The following is a 25,012-nucleotide window of genomic DNA, read 5'->3' as shown; positions in this document are numbered from 1 at the left end:
ACTAGACTGAAGAAACAAAAAGACAGTGTGGGTCCCAGCAGAACACACAGAGGAGTGGCTGAAGTGACTGCTTGACAACACTACTATATAAAAACAGGTTATCCAAAGAATGATGGAAACTATATTTTGAGAAATTATACTATGCATCAACTTCTGGCACTGAAATTTGCCACACACGTTCTATCAAATTCCTCCCCTGGAGTAATGAAATAATAGTCTCCATTTGGAGCCGACAGTGGTTGCTAAGTTAAATGTTCAAACATCACGGGTGATAATGTCAACAAATGACAGCATACACCGGCATATGCATGAGCTGTTTTACAAATACAATGTTCTTTAATACCGTAATTGTGCTTAGCAGAAATACAAGACTGAGCTTATTTCCATCATCAGTACCTGTCAGCACTTGGAAGCATGGGCTGGAAAAATAATATCACAAGAGTAAAATCACATTCTCTTTTTGGATGGGTACGGAACTCCTGGTTCACTATGGCACTTCCAGAAGTGCAGCGCACCTGTCTCCTGCAGAAAGTGAATGAAATAATGAAAATATGGGATTTATTTTAGATTATATAAACTTTATAGGTAATCTGAGTATCCTGAACGCATCAAAAACGAAATTTAAACACACCACATGCTCCCCCGTATAATACTCAGTTAAAAATCGGAGACTATTTTTATCCCTTTCCCATACAGAACATTACCGTATCTTATGCATGTTTCTGGCTAGGTAGCTACTACATTACATGCCAAAGATTCTGTATTTCAGTGTGCACTAAAACTATTTCTATACGACATACTTGTGAAGCATTTAGAGGTCACTTGGTATTATTGAATTAATCACTCTGTAACCTACACGAACAGTAGTTTGCATGAAAATTTTCCATCCCATATTTGGATTCTTGCTGCCAAACTCTGCTGTGTTTCTCTGCCCAAACCACGTTACCATTTAATCATCACAGAAGATGTGACTGTGAATAAATAAATGCCATTTTGTGAATTTCACTGCAGCAATGCCACTCTACCATCTCACTCAACAGGACTGTAGTGCAAGAGAAAGGATTCCGCTCTGAAAGATGGTGCAGGTTGGGGGTTTTGGTCTCTTAAAAAAAGTAGTTGAGGAAGAAGTAGAAAAGGAGGAGTGAGAGCCAGACTGCATAATTCTCAGCTGTACCAATGGGCCAATGAAGTCAGTCTTTAAAGCAGAGACTCATCCAAAGCTCTTTTTTCATTAGAGCTTTGCAGTCTTGGGATGAAAATGTCACTAGTGACTTATAAGAAGCAAAAACTAAATTAAAGGCCAATTTCTTTCCCCCCAAATTATTATCTATGAGTGTAAAAGAAAGTACCTAGGCAAGACCAAGGGTGAGAAAATTTTATTTGTCTTAGCTGACAGTGAAAGTCTAATTAGACTGACAAATCTTCTGTGCTATTTTCCTTTGTGATATACACTGTAAGAAAGGATTTAGCCTGCAGCTGCACATTATGGAAAGACATTAATCAAGATTATTGGACCCTCAATAGAAAACGCAGTTAGAAGGCTGGAAAGCCCAACGGTTGAGATAAAAGGTTGAGAACCTTATTCTGAACCATGCCAATGTGCTGGACTCTCCATATGTATCATGGACAGATCCCCTCTCCTATTTTTTTAGGGAGAACATTCTGCATATTATATATTATATACTGTCATACTATGGCTCTAAGATCATAGCTGAAAACATCCACAAGAAAATTATTCTCATCACCTCCAAGCTACAGTTTGAACAGTTTGGCAAGTGTCATTATCCTCATCTCAAGATGTTGAGACACACGCTGGATATGTAACAGAGCACGCAGTTTCTGGTTCCTCATGGAGAGCATAACCAGAAGTCCTCCCAGAAGGGTTCTGATCTCTTTTTCACAGAAAACAGACTGCAATTTTGGTCTTGGGACCCCAACCATCTATGTAATACAGCAGACATATTAGGGACCTGCCCTAGGTCAGTGGGCCCTAGGGACTCCAGAAGCTTATCTGGAGCAGTTTCCTTACAGATCCACACACCAGTTGGAATCATATCTTGGATTTGCTGAACTGAACGTGTTTTGAATGGATGATTCGTGTATCACCATGCATACTTTTCTAGACTACCTTTACTTAGTAATTAATTTCAAAGATACCTTTACACAAATAATTTGAAAACTGAATGACCCAGCTGTGAACTGGACAGAATGTGCCACAAGAAAGCGTATGAAGAGTCTCCTAAAAAGCTTGAAGCAGCAACTCACTAAATAAATTCTGAGCATATAAGCAGCTGACATGGAAGCAGAAGCCAAGAGAATGTTACTTTCACTTGTTTTCACAGAAGTCTCCCAAACCCAGAAATCCCTGAACGACTCCACTAATAATTGAAACTGTGCTTTAAATCAGGAAATAGGGACATGTGGGAGTCCATTGCTAATTGCTAATGAAGTAACCCTGCAAAAAATATCACAGCCTTTCAAGAACATTGTAACATGGTACAGTACAGTGCCTCTCATCTAATAGCAGCCTGCACTGCATGCAACTGTACCACACATAAAAGCTAACAGCTTGCCTTTGAGGCCTTCATAGGGTAACGTGGCAAAGCAGAAGTCCCAGAGAGGATATTATTACCACAGGAGTCTGGTGTCTCAAGTCCTAGAGACCAGCAGCAGGAACTTGGTACAATACACGTCACTTCTGAACAGACTATACGTAAATCCAGAACAAAATCATGTGTGAGAAAGTCAAATCAGCATTTCTATTCAGGGGCAGCAGAGCACAAGCAGTGTTTGCAACTAAAACACACACACCCCGAAGCTCCTTTTTCTCCCTTACTTTCAGTTAACTCTTGTTATCTTCCTTCAAGGCCTCTCTGAAGGATATTTCAATCACAGAAATGTTCCTATCAGTATAGCATTCAGTCACACATCTCAACTGTTTCTCACTCAGATGCTGCCTGTCCTCCACTGATCTGAGTTTCAATGCCTGGCAGAAACGTTATCACAAATTTTAAAGCAAAATGAAGTTATAGACATTTTAAATACTAATATCATTGCCACCGGGTATTTCCAGTAATATTTTTCTCTCAATCCCCTTTGTCTTGGTTGTTTGTCCAAGACTATATCCCATGTTTGGGATCTTCACTAATTGAAAAGCATGTAACTGGTCTGTACATATACTGCGTATTTTTAAAGCACTTCATTTTCCCAGCTGTTTTAGTCTAACTGTTCTCTAACGTACTTCTGGCAGTACTACTAACAGCAGGAGGTATCTTGGTGTACGTCACAAACAGAAGAAATCTTTGCAGTTATCATGCTCTCCTATACTTCCTTAACAAGTGATGTGTAAATCTAAATCCTACTGAAATTCCCCTGGATTTTGTATCACTTTGGGATTAAAGACTTGATATTCTGTACAAGCTTTATATGCATTTCAAAAAGGAGAAGTTTTAGTTACTTGCATAGGAAAATGAGTAATACAAACAGCACAGATACTTCTAATACAGTAAGAGTAATAAATCTTTATCCTGGTTCTTGCTATTTTGCAGTAGATGCTTTACTTTTACTTGTACCATGCTTGATAGTTCTACAATGGTCCAGAACACTTCCGTGCTAAGTAGCGTGCATGTGCAGAATAAGAAGTACATTTTGAACCCAAGGAGTCTGCAATCTAAGCATAAAACAACATATCAGACAAGGATACAGAAAAATGGATAATTAAACAAAAAATATTACAATATTGATCGGCTTGATAAACAGCTTCCTTAGACCATCACCAGCCTAATCTCTAACAACTTTTTGGTATGCATCATGATGAAAGGAGGGTTTCAATAGGACTGGAAAAATAACCTGCTGTTGCTTTGTGGATGGCACCAGGAAGAAGAAAGATTCTTATGATCAAATCTAAGAAGTGAGCAAAAAATTGCTTGGATTGTACTAATCAGAATGGGGAGAGAAGAGGCTAAACTGTGAATGGCCTTGAAAGCGAAGAAAAATTGTTTATTTCTGAGCAGAAAAGAGAAGAAAAAGCAGGAGCGGGGTCATAACTAACTGTATTTGTACCGCTCATAGCCTTAGGTAGCTATATTTTACTTTCCCCAAAGAATAAACTTGTTCTATTAGATTTTTCCACTACTTAGATCTAAAATTGTAAGCAGGCTTGACAATGGTGATGTCGAACACAAGCGAGATAAAATAACCATTAGGTATCTGAAAACCACAGCTGGAGATACTGTCCAAACAGAAAAAGACAATTTCTTCTCAGTTTCACTGCACAAATAATGCAACTTAAGCTGACAGAATCAAATTCTACCAAGACTAAGGAAGAAAGGCGAGCCATCTGTGCTGCGACAGCAATAAAATGGCCTGATATTGAAATGCAGAAAGTTGTAATGGAGGTACATATTGACCTTTATCTATCTTTCAGTGGGTAGCATGAAGTGTCAAAGAGTTATTGCTTTAATATCAGCTGAGATGAGGCCATTTGTTGTGGTGCATGTGTATCCAGGAAATCACTGCTCTAACCATGTTTTTAGAAGCACTTTGACACTTTATTAAATCTTCTTGATGCTCTTTCAGCACACAGTGGTCTCTACAGGCTAAGTGAACTGCCATGTAGGTTAGGCAGGTAACTTTCTGGAAGAGTTCCTCTTCAACCAGCCAGGGTCATTTCCAGCTTGACTCAGCCCACAAAGGTCCAGTGCTACTCTCTATTACATTCCTATAACTAAACACAGTCTGCTGCCTTTATAAATTATAGAAAATCTCCAGTAAACTAACAAAAGCAAGATCAGGACCACACACTTTATTCTTCTGCAGATGTAATCGTACTCTAAAATTAGAGCTACCCACTGAGGACAAGGAACTGTAATTCTTTCAAAGTTTATGACAGTGACCAAACCTGGGGTAATTTCCCCTCATTTAGCTGAGACTTTATAAATCACCTACTGGGTGTTTGAGGCTAATAACACAATTAATCCCAGTCCAGCTGCCAACTGGATTTACAGAGTACCAAAGGAGGCACTGTTAAACATTGGCTTGGAATTAATTACTCTAATACCTGTAAATTCCACTGCAGCCAGAGGTACCTCACAGAATCACAGAATTGTAGGTGAAAGGGGCCTCTGGAAGTCATCTGGTTCAACCCCCCGCTCAAGCAGGGTCACCCAGACCCAGCTGCCCAGGACCATGTGCAGATGGCTTTTGAATATTTACAAGCATGGAGACTCCACAACCTCTCTGGGCAACCTGTGCCAGTGCTCAGTCACCCTCACAGTAAAAAAGTGTTTCCTGATGTTTAGAGGGAAACTCCTGTGTTTCAGCTTGAGTCCATTGCCCCATGTCCTGTCACTGGGCACCATGGTTGTCTTTACACTCTCCCTTCAGGTATTTGTACACATTGATAAGATCCCCCTGTACCTTCTCTTCTCCATGCTGAACAGTCGAGCTCTCTCAGCTTTTTCTCATAGGAGAGATGCTCCAGTACCTTAACCATCTTAGAGGCCCTTTGTGGGACTCTGTCCAGCAGCTCCATTTCTCTTTTGTACTGAGAAGCTGAGAGCTGGACACAATACTCCAGGTGTGGCCTGACCTCCTACACAATTAAGAAGACAATTTTTGTGTTTTCTTATGCTAAGTGACCAGGACTAGATAAAAATTTAAAGAGAATGGTCATATATATACAAACACAATCAATAACACATTAAACCTGGAACAGTTAGAAAGCAAGCATGCAACCTGTATAATTACAGATTTCAAAGTCCTTGATTTCATTAAGGTCTTCTGTCCCAAGCAGCAGAAATTATTTCAGGGAACTAGACAGCAATATAACTTTCTCTGGAGGTTCAATAAAGGCACACTCTGATCAATAATCACTCACCAGTGTCTCAGTCAGCGTATGCTGGTGTCAACAAAACTATGTCAGTTTCTACAGGATGAGCTTCTGATGTAAATATTTGAAACCAAATGTTCCATCCTAGTTGATAACCTGATAGAATACCCCTGGAATAAATAATTTTCAAAATCTGACCCACTGCTCAGATTGGTTATTTACATGATTCTTTTCTTTGTGCAGAGGAGAGCCAATTTAAGATGTTTATTTCTGATAAGTACCATATTCTGGCTGCCACACAAGTGGTTTCAAAACCACTGCATTTTTTAGGACTGAAAACAGTACACTGGCACAATTAAGCCAGAACATCTGAAATTCTTTTTTTTTTTGTAGGAATCATTTTTACCAAATATATTGGAACCACTCTATGTTGGAACATGTACATTTTGCAAGAAACTGATCTTGATAGCGTTCCTTTAAAAATTTCTGCAAGAAGGATATAAAAGGAAAATGAAAAATGCTCTACCTGCAAGTAATGCTCCACTGCTTTTCTCCCCATTATGAACTTCACTGTTGCAGCAGTACATGCTGTCATAATAATAAATAACCATAAACCCACCCCCCTGTCAAGCTGTTTAAGTCTCTTAGGAATACATTTCCTCACATTTAGAACTGCGGAAACAGTTAAAATCATAGTTCTCGTTCACATTGGGGCAACCCTACTTACATAAATGGGGTTGCACTAGAACAGGAGCAAAATCTGTTCCCATTATTACATACATGTGCCATAATCATTCATTCATCTGTTTGTTCACCAACACAGGAGGACAACATTTTGTGGTGATTTACCCTACCCAACGTTATTAAAATAATTACATGGAGTATGATTCAGAGAACTTGGCTCCCTTGAACTTGCAAGTGAGCAGCAAAACAAAAGACTAATTAAAAACCCAAGGAAATGCAGAAGATTAATTGACTTACCTGGATGCTGGGTGGGGAACGATTTTTCCGGGTTGTAGTGGTGGCCATCGTAGTTGTGGTTTCCATGACTGTAGTAGACATTTCTGGTGGCACAGAGGTTGTGGGTGTTGTTCCCAAGATGGAAGGAACTTCCCCAACAAGTCGGACACTTCCATTGATTTTAATGTTGGGGTTGTTCTCTGCTGCCATGTTCAGCACTTTCAAGCCATTGTAATAGAGACCGGAGAGCTGGCCTTGGAAGAGACGCCCTCTGTCCTTCCCTCCTATGGCTATTTGCGCCTGGGTGTTGAAGATCGTTAACTGTCGTCCTAGTGAAGGGGGTTGAATAACATTATTGCCAGACATTTCCTTTACTTTGCATCTTACACTGAGTTCTGGCCAGCAAAGACGGACAACAAAGAAGTAGATTCATTCTTGGTAATGTTTATGATGACTGTAGAAATACAGTATGGAAATGTAATGCCTGAAGCTCATTAATAAGGAAGACTAGCCTGAAAGCAAGAAGATCTAAAACTGAACCTCATACTTCAGCATCCACTCACACATCAAAACCCTGGAGGAGCTCTGACTGAGTCAGAAATTTGAACCACTATTTTAGAGTTGGACCCATTTTAAACTACAAATAAAGCCACATATTGAAGCCATTTTTCTCCTATCAATTCAGATTGCCGTACCTGTCAAACTTTAGCCCATAAACAAACCTTCTATTTTGACGGGTCAAAGGATGGGATTAACTCATAAAGCCAATTTTAATAATGCAAAGGTTTTAAGGGGTGGCTTGAGGGCAGGAAAACATCAGAAAAACCCGATAGTGATATAAGGATTGTGTAGGAAGACAGGATCAGTCATGATCTTTCACCTGTAAATTTTGTGTAGCGATGGCTCAGAAATCTACAACCAAGAAACATCAGATGCAAACATTTGTGATGTCTCTGAAAGAGCAAAGTTTTTGAAATAGCGAGGATAACAATGCTTCAGATGGTTAAGCCCCAGAATGCCTTACATGTGACTCCCCTCCTACAGACAGTGAAATTCAAATGTAGGCAGGTTAAGTGGTTTACTCAAGGTCACACCTTGAGTGTTAGGAGTAGCTTAATATCTTATGTATTGAAAAATATATTTATTAAAAATAAATCTACTAACAATTGCCAGTTCACCTAGTTTTGCAGGACACTTAAATCACATTCAGCCTGGACTGCTCTATAAATACTGCTTATGCCCCAGGCTGCACTAGGTTGACTATGTTAAGAAATAAATTCCTTTATGCAGTGCAAAGGCAATACCTATAATTTCACTGTTACTCAGAAGATTAGGAGTATGCCACCTGGAATCTGTTGAATTAACAATCAGATTGGGCAGGGCTCAGAAAGGTTATCAATGCGGCATCAAGTCAATCATCATTCAAATACCTACTGTGTTTTCCCATTTTTATGCAGTTTGAAACGCATGTCCCCATCCCATTCCCACTCCCCAGTTCTCACTCACCACTTCCTTTCTCTAGTCCACCCTGATGAGAGGTGCAAAATGCCACCATGTAGCAAAGCACAGCCTATAACCCACTGCTCATTCCTTCACAGCCAGTGGTTAGAGTAGATCAAAATACGAGGGGGAGCTCACCAATTTTGGTGGTCGTCGTGACGGGTCTCGAAGTCAAGTGGTGATGCGGTGTTGCATCATCTTATGGTGACAGGATGGACCATGGGGAAGAGAATGGGGACAAGAGAAGAAATGTATCTGAAAGGAGTTCCTGTCCCCAAAGTGGGCCCTAGCTAACTAAGCAAAAGTGTATGGAGAGGTGTAACATACGGACATGTGGAGGTGGGCTGCACATCCCTTGTGCTCCTCACCACAGACTAATAAATGAAACACTAGGATTTGATCAGGGTGGAGTAACTGCATTGATGAAGAAATGAGAAATAAAAATGGAGGGTATCCTTCCCCTGGAAAGTGTTGAAACACCTGATGCGATATTCTGCATCTCAGGAGGTTTTAAACTTACCAGAGGCAATGTATGTCTATTAAAACATCAAACAAACATGCACTGAAGCCACACATCCTCAGCATGTAAAAACAGAGCCTTTCCTCTTGTCTATGAGGAAAAAAGAATCCAATAACAATATCTGTCAAAATATTCAGCCCTCTCAGCCCAGCTCCTGTCTGAGCTAGAGCAAATGGCACTGTACACTGTAGAAAGCCAAAATCTTGTCATATACCACGCCCTCAGCGTTTGCTTTTCTTCTCTGTCTTGTTGTGCTTTGGATTTTTTAATGGATATGCTGTCCGTTCTTTACGACACCATTTTCCCTTCTCCTCACATGTTCCCTCCCTCTAGCACTATATTTTTTTCTGTACTGTCCCTGCCCCTAAGTACCCAGACATTTCACTTGCTACTGCTCCCTCCTTCCCACCTCACTTGTGATTGAGTGCCAAAAGGTAGAGGTGAGAGGAGTAAAGAACTGGGATTTATTTCGCTGATCTTGAAACTGAAAATGGAGGGAAGTTACTGACCATTGAAAGCTTGCCATTTCCATTCCTTTCTCCACTTCAATCCATACTCTATCTTTTTTCATCTTTTACCAAAGGGAAAAGGGGTGGGCTATGATGAGGAAGGAGAATTTTTGCTGGTCCAGCTAGGAGAGCTCCCCAAGCTGGGGGATTTCTATCCCTGGATCCCAAGCTAGGACATAAAAGGGGTTCCCTCACTTTTACTGGAGGATTAAAACTCTCCTCAGGATGTCATCTCTTCTAACGCAAGCTCACAGCACAGCTTTAGACATGTCTGTCATATCTCTTGTTTTATTTTCAAGAATGAGGTGTTAGTATATTAAAGCTGAGAAAAAAGATCATGTCTCCATTTCTGGGCCTTCATCTGCATCTTCTAATGCTGAAAGAAAGTGCACACCAAGGAAGTGGTCCCACTCCGGTAAGAAAGGAACCTTGATTGTGTGGTTTCGGGTCCTCCTTGTTTGGAAAGCAGTCTTTCTGTCCAGGATTCATGCACTGCACCATAAGGTTAATGCTGGAGACAGCACTGGTGCTAGAACTGTGTTTGCTAAAAGAACAATCACTTGTTGGAGTCACCTACAACACGTTATTCCTCATTCTTTACTCTATGATGGTGTACACAGGCATGAATAAAGACAACAGGGAAATGCATATGGAATGAGAGAAAAACGTTGAGAGAATATACACTTAATTCTGCCACCATGGGTCTCTTCTGATCATTTTTTTGATTATATGGTTCTGAAGCCCTTACTTCCTCTAAGTAATATTTTTTTGGTCACTGAATTTTATTGAGGGACTGTTTATGTTAGTTAATTCTACTACATGTGTAACGATTTCAGACACTTACAGTCCTTTTCCACATAGAACCCTTCCTACTGCTATTTTAGTGTCATTCTGGGGAAAAATTATGAGTATATTTTAAGTTTCTGAGGTGTTTTGTAAATATTCTGAATAGTTCAAGCTCTCATTTCTTTGTTTGCTCTCTCATTGACTTCTTTATTTGGAAAACTCAATACCAATTAAAAATATCACAGAGAAATCTCAGTGAAGTGTAACTTTTCCATACCACTAGGAAAGATTTTGGGCCTGATTTTGCAAACCCTAATTCACACTAATAGTTCTTGCTTCAAAAGTATGGTCAATCACATCAATGAGACTTCACATCTAAGTAAAAAAGATTTGAAGAATTAAGGACTTCCAGGATCAGCCCTTTTGATGAGATGCTTCTGGGTCTTTATTAGCGCATCCAATTGCAGAATAGGTAACAACTGTCCCTTAGTAGACTCTATATACTCTGCTAAGGAAATCTGCTGGTTTTATGCCTACTTAAGTTGAACAATTTAGGACTAATACTTTTTACCCACATACATAATCTCAGTGAAGTTAACCATGTTTAATGTTGTGTTTATTACTCTCATAATTCAAGACTGTAAACCTGGGCTTTGCTTAAAAATGTTTTAAACCAATATATAAAATTTTTAAAAATTCCTAAAATAGTAATGATGCCACTTCAGAAAGATGTTATGCTATATTTGTTTTCCAAGAATGAACTATTTCATTATTATGAATAACGTAACAGTGGTACTAAAGGAAGACCAAACCTATGGCATTCAAAAAAAGTCAAAAAGTGTTTCATCTTACCTCACTCAAGCCAAGAACTCATATGGGCAAGACAGCTATTCTCTTTGCTGTCTCTTTGATGAATCTATTACTCCATCCATCAGTTCATCTTGTTCCATTTTCATAGCAAGCTACCCTTTCACTCATCGATTTTATAAAGCCTTCTGGCAGAAGGTTTCCTTGTTACATTCAATGTTGGATGGATGACCAGATGGATGAGCAGGCTGGTGAACAGCTAGGTAAACTATTCATTCTTATTATTTTTTAATTTGGGTGGTACCTAAGTTGCTGAAAACATCTATCTACTTTGGAATGAAGGAACAAAGCTATATTGTCTCAGATGTTACACTGCACAACGTTATTTCCTAACACAAAGTGCGAAGACTTAATTTCCTTTCACTTTAGTAAAAATGTGGCTCTACCCTTCTAGCCTAAAAACATCCAGTGCTTTGAGAGTGTCTGAATGCTCAAATATTGTCTCTTTTAGACCCTACTGCATGTGTGGTTGTCTTTTAACAAAGGATCAATATCCACAAAAGGTAGACTTCAGTTCAAAACTTCAGGATGGCTTACAAATGAAAGTGCCTCGGCATGCTTATAAGCTCAAATGTGGAGAAGCAGTGACATAAAAGAAAAGATTTGGTGGAAAATCAAAAAGGAAAAAAAATTCCCCAAAACAAAACCACAAAAGCAAACTAAGGTGGGCTTCTCAAGCACATAAATTGCATCAAGGAATTAGACATGCATCTGTTTTAACAAAATTGAGGCAATCATTGTCTTTAGTGTTAAAGGGACTTTAGCAATTCAAACTTACCAAAATTATCCTCTTTTTAGTGTTAAGCTTTATTTTTTATTTTAGTTTGATCTTGTAATTTAACAGGGCAACCCACTGAGACTCAGTAAGCATTTTCTGTATACCTTTATTGTAATTTTTTTTACAATTTAGCTGAATTAACTGTTCCGTAAAACCCTGGTGCTCAAAAGAAAATTCTTAGTTACAAATATTTTTGTCTTACTTTCACTAATACTTTAGCTTTAGTTACAGATATTACCCCACTGTAGACCAAACCTGAAAAGTGGGCAACACTGTCAGCTCTCATTGAAGTCAACACGAACCGAGTGTGCACAACACTTTGCAGGATCAGATCCTTCACATAAAAATATTTTGATTGTGGTTAGCCACATCCTTTGTGACCTCAACTTAATTCATACTGGCTACATAAATTTGTTAATTCAGCTGAGGATAGAAGTTTGAAACAGAACATAAATTATATTTTCCCAATCCTACAATACATTGGTTTTCCCTCTGGGAAAATTTGCTAACAACCATAGTCTAAGTCAGCACAGAAAATGCAAGACCTGAGTTCAAACGTCACCCCCTTTTATCAGCAATACTTTCTTAAAAGGAAACAAGAGAAGATCATGTTCTGCTTTTTCTAGACTTCAAGGCAAGGAGTTAGTTACAGTGACTTTTTTTCTTCAAATACCACACTTAGTATAGAAGGAGAAGATCTTCACGACTTGTGCTCCACTGTATTACCAAGAGCCCAGTCCAAAACCTGCTGAAGTCAGTAAGAGATTCTGTTACCTTCAACAGGATTTGGAATGGGCTCTACACCCGAGACTTTTTCCCCCTTCCAAGTTCTTGATAAAAAAACATCACTGTTCTGACACAAGCCTCATTTCAACAGGTCACTGAATGTATGCAGAACTCTCACTCAGGACAGCTGGACTTATGCATTTCAACAAGTCTTTTGCTGAACTGAGGCCAATTACTCCAGGCAAACCCACAGAATTAAGTAGCATTGTCTGAGATTAAGTTAGAGAAGAATTTGACCCATAACTTAAACAAATGAATCATTTGAGTGTTCAAACTGTACTCCAGACATAGCATAGAAGTGACAGAACAATCATCTTTCTCTGTCTCCATCACTGTAGTTTAAATGAAAATGTTAAAAAATGTTTTCTTTACAACATTTTTTAAAATTGTTTAATTATCTTAATACAATTAAGAAACACATAGCCATACCGGCTAATCAGACTTATGAGAAAAAAGAAACTTACAGGAAGTACTTTAACAAGTAGGTTTGAAAACTCTTTAAGAAAACTTAGATAATAAAGATATAAATGTAGTTTAAAAACAAATCAAAATAGGAAAATCATGCAGTGGTTAAATTGCCATAATACATGTTGTTGCTCTTCACTCTTCTTTGTTTTGTTTTTTTTCAGAAAACATCTCCTGAATTTTTGCTTGTTTGTTTGTCATTACTATGATAGCAAGCTTAGAATTTCGTCCCTTTAACTGCATTTTAATAGCAATGTATTATAGCATGATTTATCAACATATGGCAGGTGGAAGCTGACACAAATTATAATGAAAATTAAAACAGTCATTTATGCAGCAGGCGATTATAATTTAAGAAACATTTATTTGCAGGCTTTAAAAATGAGGGTTTAGAATCAAATGGGTTTAAAATGAAAGTTTTAATGACTGTTACCTTTTTCCTGCAGCCACTCCTCTACAGGCCGGTTATATTTGAAGGGGATTTTCTGTTTTACCATTTGGAACCGTTCACTATCAGTGTTGCCTTTAAAGTTTAAAAAACAGCTTAAAAACAATCTGAAAAGTCAATGAAATAGTTAAAACATCCTAGATTTTTGTGTTTTTTTTTAATGACCTTATTTAGCTATAAATAAATAGGAGTGTGTGTGTCTACATATATATTTGAAAAGAGAGAGATTTATCTTTAGTAAGGTGGAGAATAGTTATACATCCAATGGCCTGACGTTCTGGAAGGTCGAAGAAGTTAAATCCTATGAAAAAGGTATCTCAGATTCTCTCTCCTCAGAGTATTTGTTTATCCAGATTAGTTAGAAGGCAATGGTAATTTGGGACATGACACCTTTAGTGAACTCGGTGACATCAGTTAAAACATTTTGATCAGACTCTAGATCTGATTACACAAGGACATGGCACAATATATCAGTCACACAAACACACCATTAGTAGTATTTTGATAAACCTTCTTGCAGTAGTAAAAGATGTGTGTCAGGACTAGAAACCCAGTAAACAGAAAAAAAGAATGGAAGAAATTATACGAAATTGATGCTGAAAGGATGTCACAGAATAAGTTTAAAAAACCCTAAGAGTGGGAAGACAGGAAAAAAAGGAAGTAAAATTTAAAAAGAGGAAGAACTGTTAATTAACTATATGCAAAGGCTTGTGTCCAGTTACCAAAGACTTGGGCCTGTTGCCAGAAGAAACAGACACTTAGAAACTAATTTAAATGAAACCAGAAATAATTACCCAAGACGTAAATTGTGGCAAATGTAGTTCCATTGTTCCATGTTGATGGATGACAGAATTATCCAGTAAAGTGCCTTTTGGAGGAAAGCCCTTATCACTCACATGGTACAGAAAGAAGTAGGGTTCATACAATGTTTTTGTCCAAATTCCCTGGCTACTGAAAAAATTGTACACGTCATATGGGTTGGGCCAACTCCTAGCAGAAAGGAGCAGCTCAGTTTGATGGTGTTAGGAGTGACAGTAGACAAGTGCCATCATTCTGCCTTTTCATTTTCTTCAGCAACTCACTTTCTGACTCATTCTAGTTCTTGCTTCATGTATTATTTCTATAACAAATCTTCAGTCAGATGGAGTGCATCTTTTACAAACTTAATTATGATATTGTAGAAAACTATTGTTGAAAAATATTGTAGAAATTGTAGAAAGCCCCCAGCTTACTGAAGTCCTGCTACCATAAACAATAGTTCAGTAGATCAGTAGTGCTCCATACATCTTATGAAAAAATGGCAGTCCACGAGTCAGCAATTGCTCTGCACAATTTGCAGTACTGCTTTTAAAACCCCACATATAAATAATCTAATGTGGCTTCATATTTATTTGACTTTCTGAAACAGATGCTAGAATCTATTTTTAATGTAAAGATACATCTGTATCTCTAAGTCCAGGTGTAAGGAAAATAGCAATTTGGATTTGGGTTAATATCTCCAACTATAATGATTAACACTTAGGACCCTTGCTGCTTATTTGGGCCTATAGGCAAAACAAAGCAAAAACATTTAAGAGCACCTTTACTGGCCTGATTCCTTATCACCATCCTGGCAGCTGGAAGTAGTCTCACAATCGCAGGCCGTGTTCTCATGGGGGACTTCAACCACCCCGCTATTTGCTGGAATAGCAACATGGTGAGGCATGCACAGGCCAGGAGGTTCCTGCAGAGCACTGAGGATAACGTTTTGACATGAGTGGTGGAGGAGCCAACGAGGCAAGATGTGCTGCTGGACCTTATACTAGCAAACAAAGAAGGTCTAGTTGAGGATGTGAGGGTTGGGGTAGCCTTGGCTGCAGTGACCATGAGATGGTGGAGTTCAGGACCCTGTGTGGTAGAAGCAGGGAGACAAGTAGGATTACAACCTTGAACTTCAGGAGACCTAAATTTGGTCTCTTCAAAGACCTGCTTGGAGGAATTCCATGGGTCAGGGCTCTACAAGCTGGCGGGGCAGGAGGGGGCCCAAGGGAGCTAGTCAATATTCAAGCACCACTTCCTCCAAGCTCAAGATTGGTGCATCCCTATAAGGAAGAAGTCAAGCAAAGGAGCAGGAGACCCACATGGATGAGCAAAGAGCTTCTAGAAGAACTCAAATGGAAGAAGGAGGTTTACAGTATGCGGAAAAAGGGACTGGTCACTTGCAAGGAATACAGGAACATTGCCAGGGTAAGCAGAGATGCAACGAGGAAGGCCAAGGCCCACTTGAAACTACACCTGGCAAGGGACATCAAAGACAACAAAGGCTTCAAATACATCGGTAGTAAAGAAAGACTGGTGAAACTGTGGGCCCACAGCTGAACGAGGTCGGTGCCCTGGTGAGGCATAATGCAGAGAAGGCAGTTAATGAATGCCACCTTTGCTTCAGTCTTTACTGCTAAGGCTGGCCCTCAGGCATCCCAGCATGCAGAGGTGAGCGAGAAAATCTGAAGAAAGAATGAATTCCCCTTGGTTGAGGAGGACTGGGTTAGACATCATTTCAGCAAACTGGACCCTCACAGATCCATGGGCCCCGATGGGATGTACCCACGAGTGCTGAGGGAGCTGGTGGATGCTATTGGTAAACCACTCTCCATCATCTTTGAAAGGTCATGGAGGACAGGAGAGGTGCCCGAGGACTGGAGGGTAGCCAATGTCACTCCAGTCTTCAAAAAGGGCAAGAAGGATGACCTGGGAAACTATAGGCCAGTCAGCCTCACCTCCATCCCCAGAAAGGTGATGGAGCAGTTCATTCTGGAGGTAATTTCCAGGCATGTAGAGGACAAGAAGGTTGTCAGAAGTAGTCATCATGGATTCACCAAGGGGAGATCATGCTTGACTAACCTGATAGCCTATATCAGGTTTGTTCAGCCTGGAGAAGAGAAGACTGAGGGGGGATCTCATCAATACCTATAAATATCTAAAGGGTGGTGTCAAGAGGATGGGGCCAGACTCTTTTCAGTAGTGCCCAATGACAGCACAAGGGGCAACAGGCACAAGTTGGAACATGGGAAGTTCCACCTCAGTATGAGAAAAAAATTTCTTTCCTGTGAGGGTGCCAGAGCAGTGGAACAGGCTGCCCAGGGAGGCTGTGGAGTCTCCTTCCCTGGAAATATTCAAAACCCACCTGGACGCGTTCCTGTGCCCCCTGCTCTAGGTGTCCCTGCTCAAGCAAGGGGGTTGGACAAGGTGATCTCCAGAGGTCCCTTCCAACCCCTACCATTCTGTGATTCCTGGAAAGACATCTACTTTTTTCCTTCCATGTGACAGATATATTGCAGGAAACTGTTATTCCCCATTGTAGAAAGATCTAATCAAGCACTAGCTGAGACACACTGATATACCAGTTTCTCTGTCCCACCTCAGACACCTGCCATGTACTATTGGTTACTTGGATAAACTAGAAGAAAAAGACAAAATACTGGAAACACACTCTGTCAGTTCTTCATCAAATAATATTAAACAATGTACCGTGGTACCTTGGAGTCACTCACAGACATTAAGTTACCTTTAAGTACATTCCCAGTTCTCATAATTCATATCAGCACCAACAAAAAGTACCAACAGTCAGTTCTGTACTTCTATCAATATAGATTCATAAACATAAAACTTGAATCATATTCAGTGCAGGATCCAAGAAAAAAAAACTTGATAAAGAGCAGCTGAGGTAATATAAGCAACAAAAACAAAAAAAACCACCTAAAGCTAAAGTGACAGAAATATTAACAAAACAATAATTTAAAATATGTTTATTAATAAACTGATGACTAATGTAGGTTGGGGTCATACAGTTCAGTTGTTTTCACAGTTTCTTAATCTAAAAGATAGGTCCCTTTCCTGAAAGTTCTCTCATTCTTTTAAGCATAGGGGAAGTTTACACTCACAGGACAGGGAAGCAGACCTGCTGGTTTGGGAAGAACAGAAACAAAAGTAATTGAGTCAAGCTCACTACATAAACAATTTCTTTATTAAGAAAAGCACGGCATTCTGCTTATCCATTAGACCTTTTCTCAATACACTAATCTATGTTCTCCTTCACCAAACCAGCTAAATCTCATAAATGCAATCATAGAGATCTTGCATCTCCTTTAGGATATTTTTGGTCTGTTGCAGTGTGCCTATTTTTCTCTGTGTAAGAAAGGACTACGAGGTCCTGAAAGTGTTTCACTGGGATTTAAAGAGCTAAATTTCTCTGTGAATGCCTAAATTTCTCTGTCAACCCAGACGTGAACACTTACAGTAACTTACAGAGAGTCTGCTATTATATCTGTATTTCACAGATGCAAAAAGACATGATTTCGCCAGAAATGGAGTTTATTCTCCACTTCATAGCATGTTCTGAGTAACGACTTCTGGTTAGATGTGAGCATTGAAATCTTAATGTTGATGGGCAAGAACATTGTCTATAAGTCAAAAGAAATTCTGTAACACACTTTACTCAGAACAAAAACTCCACTGGCTTCATTCCGCATGTACATAAGCAAGCTTTTACTGTCAGCAATGAGATCTTTTTCAGAATAAAGAATGATCTGCAGTTCACAGGAACACAAGAGTCAGCCAGTGGTTGGCATGGAGTGCTTCTTCCTCTATGTGGAGGGCTGACTGTAGAAAGGAAAAATGTAGTGGACTGACATTTCTTTTAAGTAGGGCATCTCTCAAGAACAGGCCATCAAGACTAATGTAAAGTGGGACAATGCAAGAAGAATTGACAGGTAAAAATGGGTTTCTTACAATACAATCCTAGACCTTCAAGAAAGCCAGAAGTGACAACTATTCCCCACCACATCTTTAAAGACTTTTTTATATCAGGTTTAATTTAATTTTATTTTTATTATTATTATTAGGTGATATATTCAGCAAGACTAAAATACGTATAAAAATCATACCTTTAAATGCTATGAAAAATTGATGGACATTAGGAAATTCAAATATGTTTAAATTGCAACATTAGTACCGGATCTATTCTTTTTTGGTTTGTTTTTAATTTTTATTTCAGACATTAGTAAGAATTAGTTTTAGAAACTTGTGCATGAGAATGTGTTCACTGATATACGCAGTTACAACATTGAGTTAAAGAACAAGGTTTCCATTGTCAAGTGCTTGGGACAGTTAGTAAATATCAACAAAAACATACATTTATTAAACTAATATTGACTTTGAGCTGTGCTTTAAAAAATAAATGCAGCATTTGATATGAAAGTTAAAAAAGGAAATATCATGGTTTGCAACACGAAGTAACGTAAGTTCAATGTGAATTAAGCTCATTGGACCTCAGACAGCTGAGCCATGATGTGATTAAGGGGGATTCTTGTCCATTTTCATACACAGCAATTTTCAGTAACAATCCTTTTGTGACCTCAATGCAATGCCTTTCTAAAGCTGAATGATACACATATTCAGACAATCCCTTCACGCAAGTAACCTAGACAATCCCCCCCCTTTTTTTCTCTTTGAGTCCAGCTCTGATTCAAGGCTGTTCTTCAGAAAAGAATACACAGGATAAAAAAGAGCCATTTAAATTTATTTTAGAAAATACACTTAATCCCATAGTTCTTTTGCATTCAGAATCAATGTGGGTCTCAAAGGTCTGCAGGATATAATTTGTTATAGTAAAATTGTGTTGATTAGTTTTGCTACTTGTGATTTACTAAATATTTTTCCTCCCATAGGTTCTAGCATCTTAAATAATACAAGTACCAATAGGAACCACTCGTTTAAAATAACCTTCCTCTTTTTTCCTTCATCTGCATAATAAATTCCTTTGTATCAATATGACTTATGACCTGCTTCATGACTTAGCTTCTTCTAAAGAACCGTACCTCAGAAATGCATTCCTTCACCTGTTTTTTCTCTTCTCATGCAAAATTCTAAAGCACAGCCAAATCTGGCTCTGTGAAGACTGGGATAAAACAAGTATTTTATTCCATTTAGTACACATACGTACATACAACAGAAATCCTGCTACATCTCCTAAGTATCACATAGACCTCAGTTTTCCAACAAACTGATAAGCATCCAGGCACTAATGACCTTAAGGATTTTAATGGTAATACTTTGAAAACTTCTGGATCCCTGACTCTTGTTTAACCCGAATATTAAAAACATTTCAAATGTCACAGACATTCCTGAGGACTAAATACTTTGGAGGAGAATCTGGCAGAAGAGCTGTATTTTATTGCTTGTCCCTCTTTCCCCCGAGAAAGCCTGACACCTAAATCATAAAAATCAGATCCTGTTGGCTGCCAGTCTTCTGTCTTTTTTCTGGAGCCCTCTGTATCCCTGCTCCACAGACTATACAGATAAATATATCAGGTTCACTTCTGTCTTAGGCTCTTGATAATCTTCAATTTAGATCATACTAAAATGGGAAAAAAGTCAACAGAATATGCCTGTGCTAAGCACTATTAGCAGTACCCACCAGAAATGCTTTTGATACAGTCCAACACTGCAGGGGAGACAGCTTAGATTTACTTAAACTAATTCACAAAGCAGAATTTTCTTCCAAAACCCTACAATGTTGGAAGATGTTTTGCTTTTCCACTCATGGTTCCTTTAAGAAAACCATCAACCGTTATTGAATTAAGCTTATTTCTAAACCAAAATGAATTCTTAAGCCAAAGAAAGTAAAAAAGCAGTTGAAGCTCTGAAAAGTGCTGCTTCTTGGCCTAGATACCAATCATTATGATTTACTGCCTCTTTGGTGTGAAAGAGAAAAGCCGAAAGGTTCCAGCAAATTGCACTGGGCAGAAAGAAAGTACTCGCTTCCAGGTGGAAGATTAATCCAACCTGATGTGTTGTCAAGTCTGTGAAGATGCTAAAAATAATACCATAAGAAAACATTCATCTGTCCTAAATTAATGCCTACGGCTGTTATATGAAGAGACACTACAGCAGCAATATTTTCTTCAATGCTTATAAATCTTTAAAAAGGATGAGGCATTTTATCTAATGAGCAGTTATTAAAAGAAAGGCTTTATGGTGATATTAACCATTTAAGAAAACATTTTGATATCAGTGCTCAAGGTTTGAACTGATTCCAGCTCTCTTTCTCTATTGTAGAGGGAATTTCAGTAGAAGGGCTAGTAAGCAGTTAGTGTCTGATAGCTCAGTTCACCCAGAGGCCTTTAATGCCAGCTCCCTTTGAGTTTTTATAGATACCCACAATCTCACTAAGATTTACATATAAATAATTGACATCAATATGAGAAGGGCACATGGTAGCTTGCTACAGCCTGCAAAGTCTACCTTTAAGTCTTACCTTATGTCCTCTGCTGACATAAACTGCCTCAGATCAATTCAGCCCCAAAACTCTTCCAGAGCTGATGCTGTGTGCCCCAGAAAAGGAAGCTCACATGCATCATAGAGAAATTACCATTTTTCCTTAGTAGCTAATAAAGGGCACAGATACTGCAAACCACAAAAGTTTCAGAAGTGTGTTTGTGATTGGAACACACAGAACCTCTTTAACAACTTCTGTTTTAGGCAGCTGCACTTAAAAACTTACAGTATACTAAATTGTCCCATTTTCACATTTCCTTAATTACATATTTTGTTCTGAATACTTTGAAGTATTCACCAAGGAAACTAGACAAGCCTATTACTAAGGTTCATATTCAGGACTAGGACCTTCCCTCTTCCATAAATCAGGATGAAATAACAACCCTACAATTAGCTTTAGCATCAGGCCTGTTTATGCGTAGCTGTTTATTTTGTTGCATTACTGTAAGGCCATATTGTGGTTTATATTATGTAACACAGAGAATATTTGCATTAAAATCAAACCATATAAAAAAACTCTACTTGCAGCAGTTTTTATAAAACGCTTGAAAAAAGTCCAGACTTGAAACCACAGATCTGTCTTATGCAGCAATGAAACAGGATGGTCATGCAACTAAACAAAATAATTTTAAGGCACGTGATCCAGAATCTATCTTTCTAACTACCACAAACTGTCCCTCTACAAATTCTTGCAAATCTTCAGTTTTGTCTTGTGTAACAAGGGGTGCTCTGGAGCATTAATTCAAATTTGGGATTTTATGTTATTTTATGGGACTGAAGAATAGCTAAGTATTGACATTGTTTATCTTTGTTTCAGCTCTTGGATATTATGCTTTTCCCTCTGCCTTCACTTTTAATAAAGTTGCATCTTTTACTATTAAATTCTCATTTTATTTCTTATCAGAGAATCGTTTGGGTTGGAAGGGACCTTACAGATCATCTGGTTCCACCCCAACCTGCCGTGGGCAGGGACACCTTCCACTAGACCAGGTTGCTCAAAGCCCCATCCTGCCTGGCTTTCCACACTTCCAGGGAGGGGACATCCACAGCTTCTCTGGGCAACATGTTCCAGTGCCTCACCACCCTCAGAGTGAAGAATTTCTTCCTGACAGCTAATCTAAATCTACCCTCTTTCAGTTTAAAGCCATTAGCCCTTGTGCTATCACTACTTGCCCTTGTAAAAAGTCCCTCTCCAGCTTTCTTGTAGGCCCCCTTCAGGTACTGGAAGCCTGCTATAAGGTCTCCCCAGAGCCTTCTCTTCTCCAGGCTGAACAACCTCCATTCTCTCAGCCTGTTTTCACAGGAGGGGTGCTCCAGCCAACCTCTGGACTCACTCCAACAGGCCAGGCCCACGTCCTTCTTATATTGGGGGCCCCAGAGCTGAGCACAGTATTCCAGGCGGGGCCTCACGAGAGCAGAGTAGACAGGGAGAATCACCTCCCTCGACCTGCTGGTCAAGATTCTTTTAATGCAGCCCAGGATATGGTTGGCTTTCTAGGCTGCAAGCACACATTGCCAGCTCACATTGAGTTTCTCATCAACCAACACACCCAGCTCTTCAGCACTGCTCTCAATCCATTCTCTGCCCAGCCTGTATTTTTACTTGGGATTGCCCCAACCCACGCACAGGACCTTGCACTTGGCCTTGTTGAAATTAATGAGGTTCACACGGGCCCACATCTCAAGCCCTCATTTTCCCCTTCTTCCTGGATGCCCAACTTCATCTCTATTCCCTCTGATCACATTGTTTGCTGGAAGCCACACCTTTCCTTCCATTCATCTCACATGGACCAGAGATAAAAGCTGACCTTCATGCTGCAACCCTCCTCAGCTCACTGCCCTCATGAGAAAAGACAACAAGGTCTCTGTAACATAACTACTAAAAATAGGAGAGAGAATTATCAAGCAAGACTACAACAAAAGTTGCTTAGACAACTGGAGTTGTTTCTAAGTTTCTACTCTGTCAGCCAAAATCTTTATGCTGCTGCCACTCTCTATTTTATCTTACCTTTTTTAGCCTAAAAAATGTAGAGTCCTAATTCAAAGAAAAGCAGCATTCAGGCCAAAATAATTCAGAAATTCAGAGGCAAACTAGGAGATTAGAGTTTAACTGTCTGTCCACAAGGTGCAGCTAACAAGGGCCACTGTGACATTAATAAGACTAAGGAAGACTTTGAGAAGTCATCTAATTCACCCCTCTGCCCCAGGACAAGATCAGTAACATTTCAACCTCCATTAGACAAATCTTTCAATCCTGTCTTGGATGACTGAGAAAATGAGTGCCTTTTGCACAACAGCAGCAAAACAAAAACAAAACTCAGACTAGCAAAGGTGGAAGAAGGTTAATCAAACTTTTTCAATAGTGCAAAAGAATTTAAAAAAAGTTAGTCTTGTGAAAAATGTGATTCAGGTCTTATTTTATATGAGCAGATTATACTGAATAATTTCAGCCCTACAGAAGCTGAGGCCATGGACATGAGGGAAAAGCAGTCTGCTTTAGCTGCCTTTTGATTTACGTTGGAAAAGTAAACTAGCATAAAGGACAGAGAAAGCAGTTACCAGTTCAACCTTTTTACATGTGAAAAAATTTTGGTGTCTACATTATGAGATCTTTGAGATGTTTTGTAAATTATTGTTTTTCACTGACCAGGACTAAATTAAGCCCCATATCATGTAGCTAAGGCTAAAGTGACTATTAAAGAACAACTGAAACTACATATTGATCTTTCCATTTTAAACAAGAACAAATTTCATTTTGCAGGAAGAGATATGAAAAAGAGATGAGAATAAAATCCACTGCTACTGTCCCCTCATCCCACTTTGATTTGTTTGGGAAAGGTCAGGATCTGATTTATGTAGCCCAGTGGGAACAAACAGCAATAACCAAATGCCCAAAGCACTTTATTTGTATTGCCACTTTAAATTCTGTTAACTCCCATTTATCTAGGAGATGCTCATCTGTTTTGTTGATTAGGCAAATTCAGGGCAGAAAAACACTGGATCTAGTTTACATGTGTTGGGTTAGGCATTGATGCTACCTGAGTATAGCTATTTTGCTTCCAGGACCAATGTGAGACTGAAAACAGAACCACTGCCTTTGCATGGTGCAGAATCTGAGGTAAGAAAACTTGTTGCCTTCCACCTGCTTCATAAAGAACAGGTGGCTCACTATGACAGCCCTGCAAACAAGAGCACTCAGGGGTAGACAGCTAGGTTAGGTCTGACACAGCCAGCTCGGAGATAGGGCTAGAAAGAACACTTATTCCTGCAGAACCACTTGGGGCTCAGTGCACTGTGCTACCCATTCAAGAGGGGCTCCTCTTTATGTTTATCACGCATTACACTGAACCCAAGACTCCTTGTTGGAAGGTGCCGGAAGGCACTCCAGTATCTATGTGGGAATTGGTTCAGTTCCAGCAGGACTTGAACTCTCCACCTTGATGCTGGCAGTGATGGAGCGGGGTTGGCTCCACCAGAAACCTTCAGAAGTTCCTGGATCTCATTTCCCTGTGCACGTATTACCAGGGAGACAATATGGGGAGCTGAATATACAACAAATAGAGACAGCATGTGCAGTCCTTTGCCATAAATACAGTGCTGAGTATAGGGAGGCTGCTCAGTCAGTTACATTAATGAGAGTAATACCTATGAAATACTTAGTCAAATGTCACCAATGAGGATTAGAATGCCAACCGGTTACAAATAACAGAAAGGTGAAACTCCTATGGAATGGGACTAGTTCTCTGGAGCAAGTGCCAGAAAATAACTAAAAGCAAGCAAGAAACTGATGAAAGAATAAGTTTATTAAGAAGCACTTCCTATCAAGATTACATATTAGACAGTGCTACAGTCTCAGGGAAATTCTTGAATTATTTAGAATTTTACTTGATAAAATGGTAGGGCATATCAGTTGATTACAGAATGGAATAAATGAGACCATCCAGGCCTTTTCCATCTCTAAATGCCAGAAATCAGTGATCCTTGCCTCCTCTTGAAATAAATTCTTCTGTTTGCATCAGCTTAGAAAACGGAAAAGAGAATTCCAGGACCCTCTAGTAACCCACGAAGCCTCCTCAAAGACAGGTGCTATTCACAAAGCCAAGCAATGAACTAGAGGCACAAGAAACATCCATATAGTGAAAAAAATCACTACTGAATAACACTGTGTCAGAAGTAAGGCAGACCCATGGGAAAAGGAACATGTAGTTTCTGTAGATGTATTTTTCCTACCCCAACCTTTTAAATCAAT

At 39.3% G+C, this 25,012-nt stretch overlaps 1 protein-coding gene across 4 annotated transcripts in view; it reads right to left on the bottom strand.

The window, feature by feature from the left end:
- The window catches only part of NRXN3 (neurexin 3), a 971,499-nt gene that overhangs the window by 102,618 nt on the left and 843,869 nt on the right, over positions 1-25,012 (bottom strand). For 2 of the 4 annotated variants that reach the window (XR_010374442.1, XM_064460500.1), the window contains 3 exons: positions 13,435-13,524; positions 8,429-8,488; positions 6,812-7,119 (listed from right to left, as the gene is read on the bottom strand). Coding sequence is in view for 3 of the 4 variants with exons in the window: in XM_064460500.1 (XP_064316570.1) it covers positions 6,812-7,119; positions 8,429-8,488; positions 13,435-13,524 (458 nt within the window). In the remaining variant the exon portion in view is untranslated. The remainder of the gene's footprint in view (positions 1-6,811; positions 7,120-8,428; positions 8,489-13,434; positions 13,525-25,012) is intronic. The other 2 variants (XM_064460498.1, XM_064460499.1) reach the window with 1 other exon arrangement.

This window comes from Phalacrocorax carbo, chromosome 9 (assembly GCF_963921805.1).
Source record: "Phalacrocorax carbo chromosome 9, bPhaCar2.1, whole genome shotgun sequence".
Lineage (NCBI taxonomy): Eukaryota > Metazoa > Chordata > Aves > Suliformes > Phalacrocoracidae > Phalacrocorax > Phalacrocorax carbo.
This window is presented reverse-complemented; position numbering and strand designations above follow the sequence as displayed.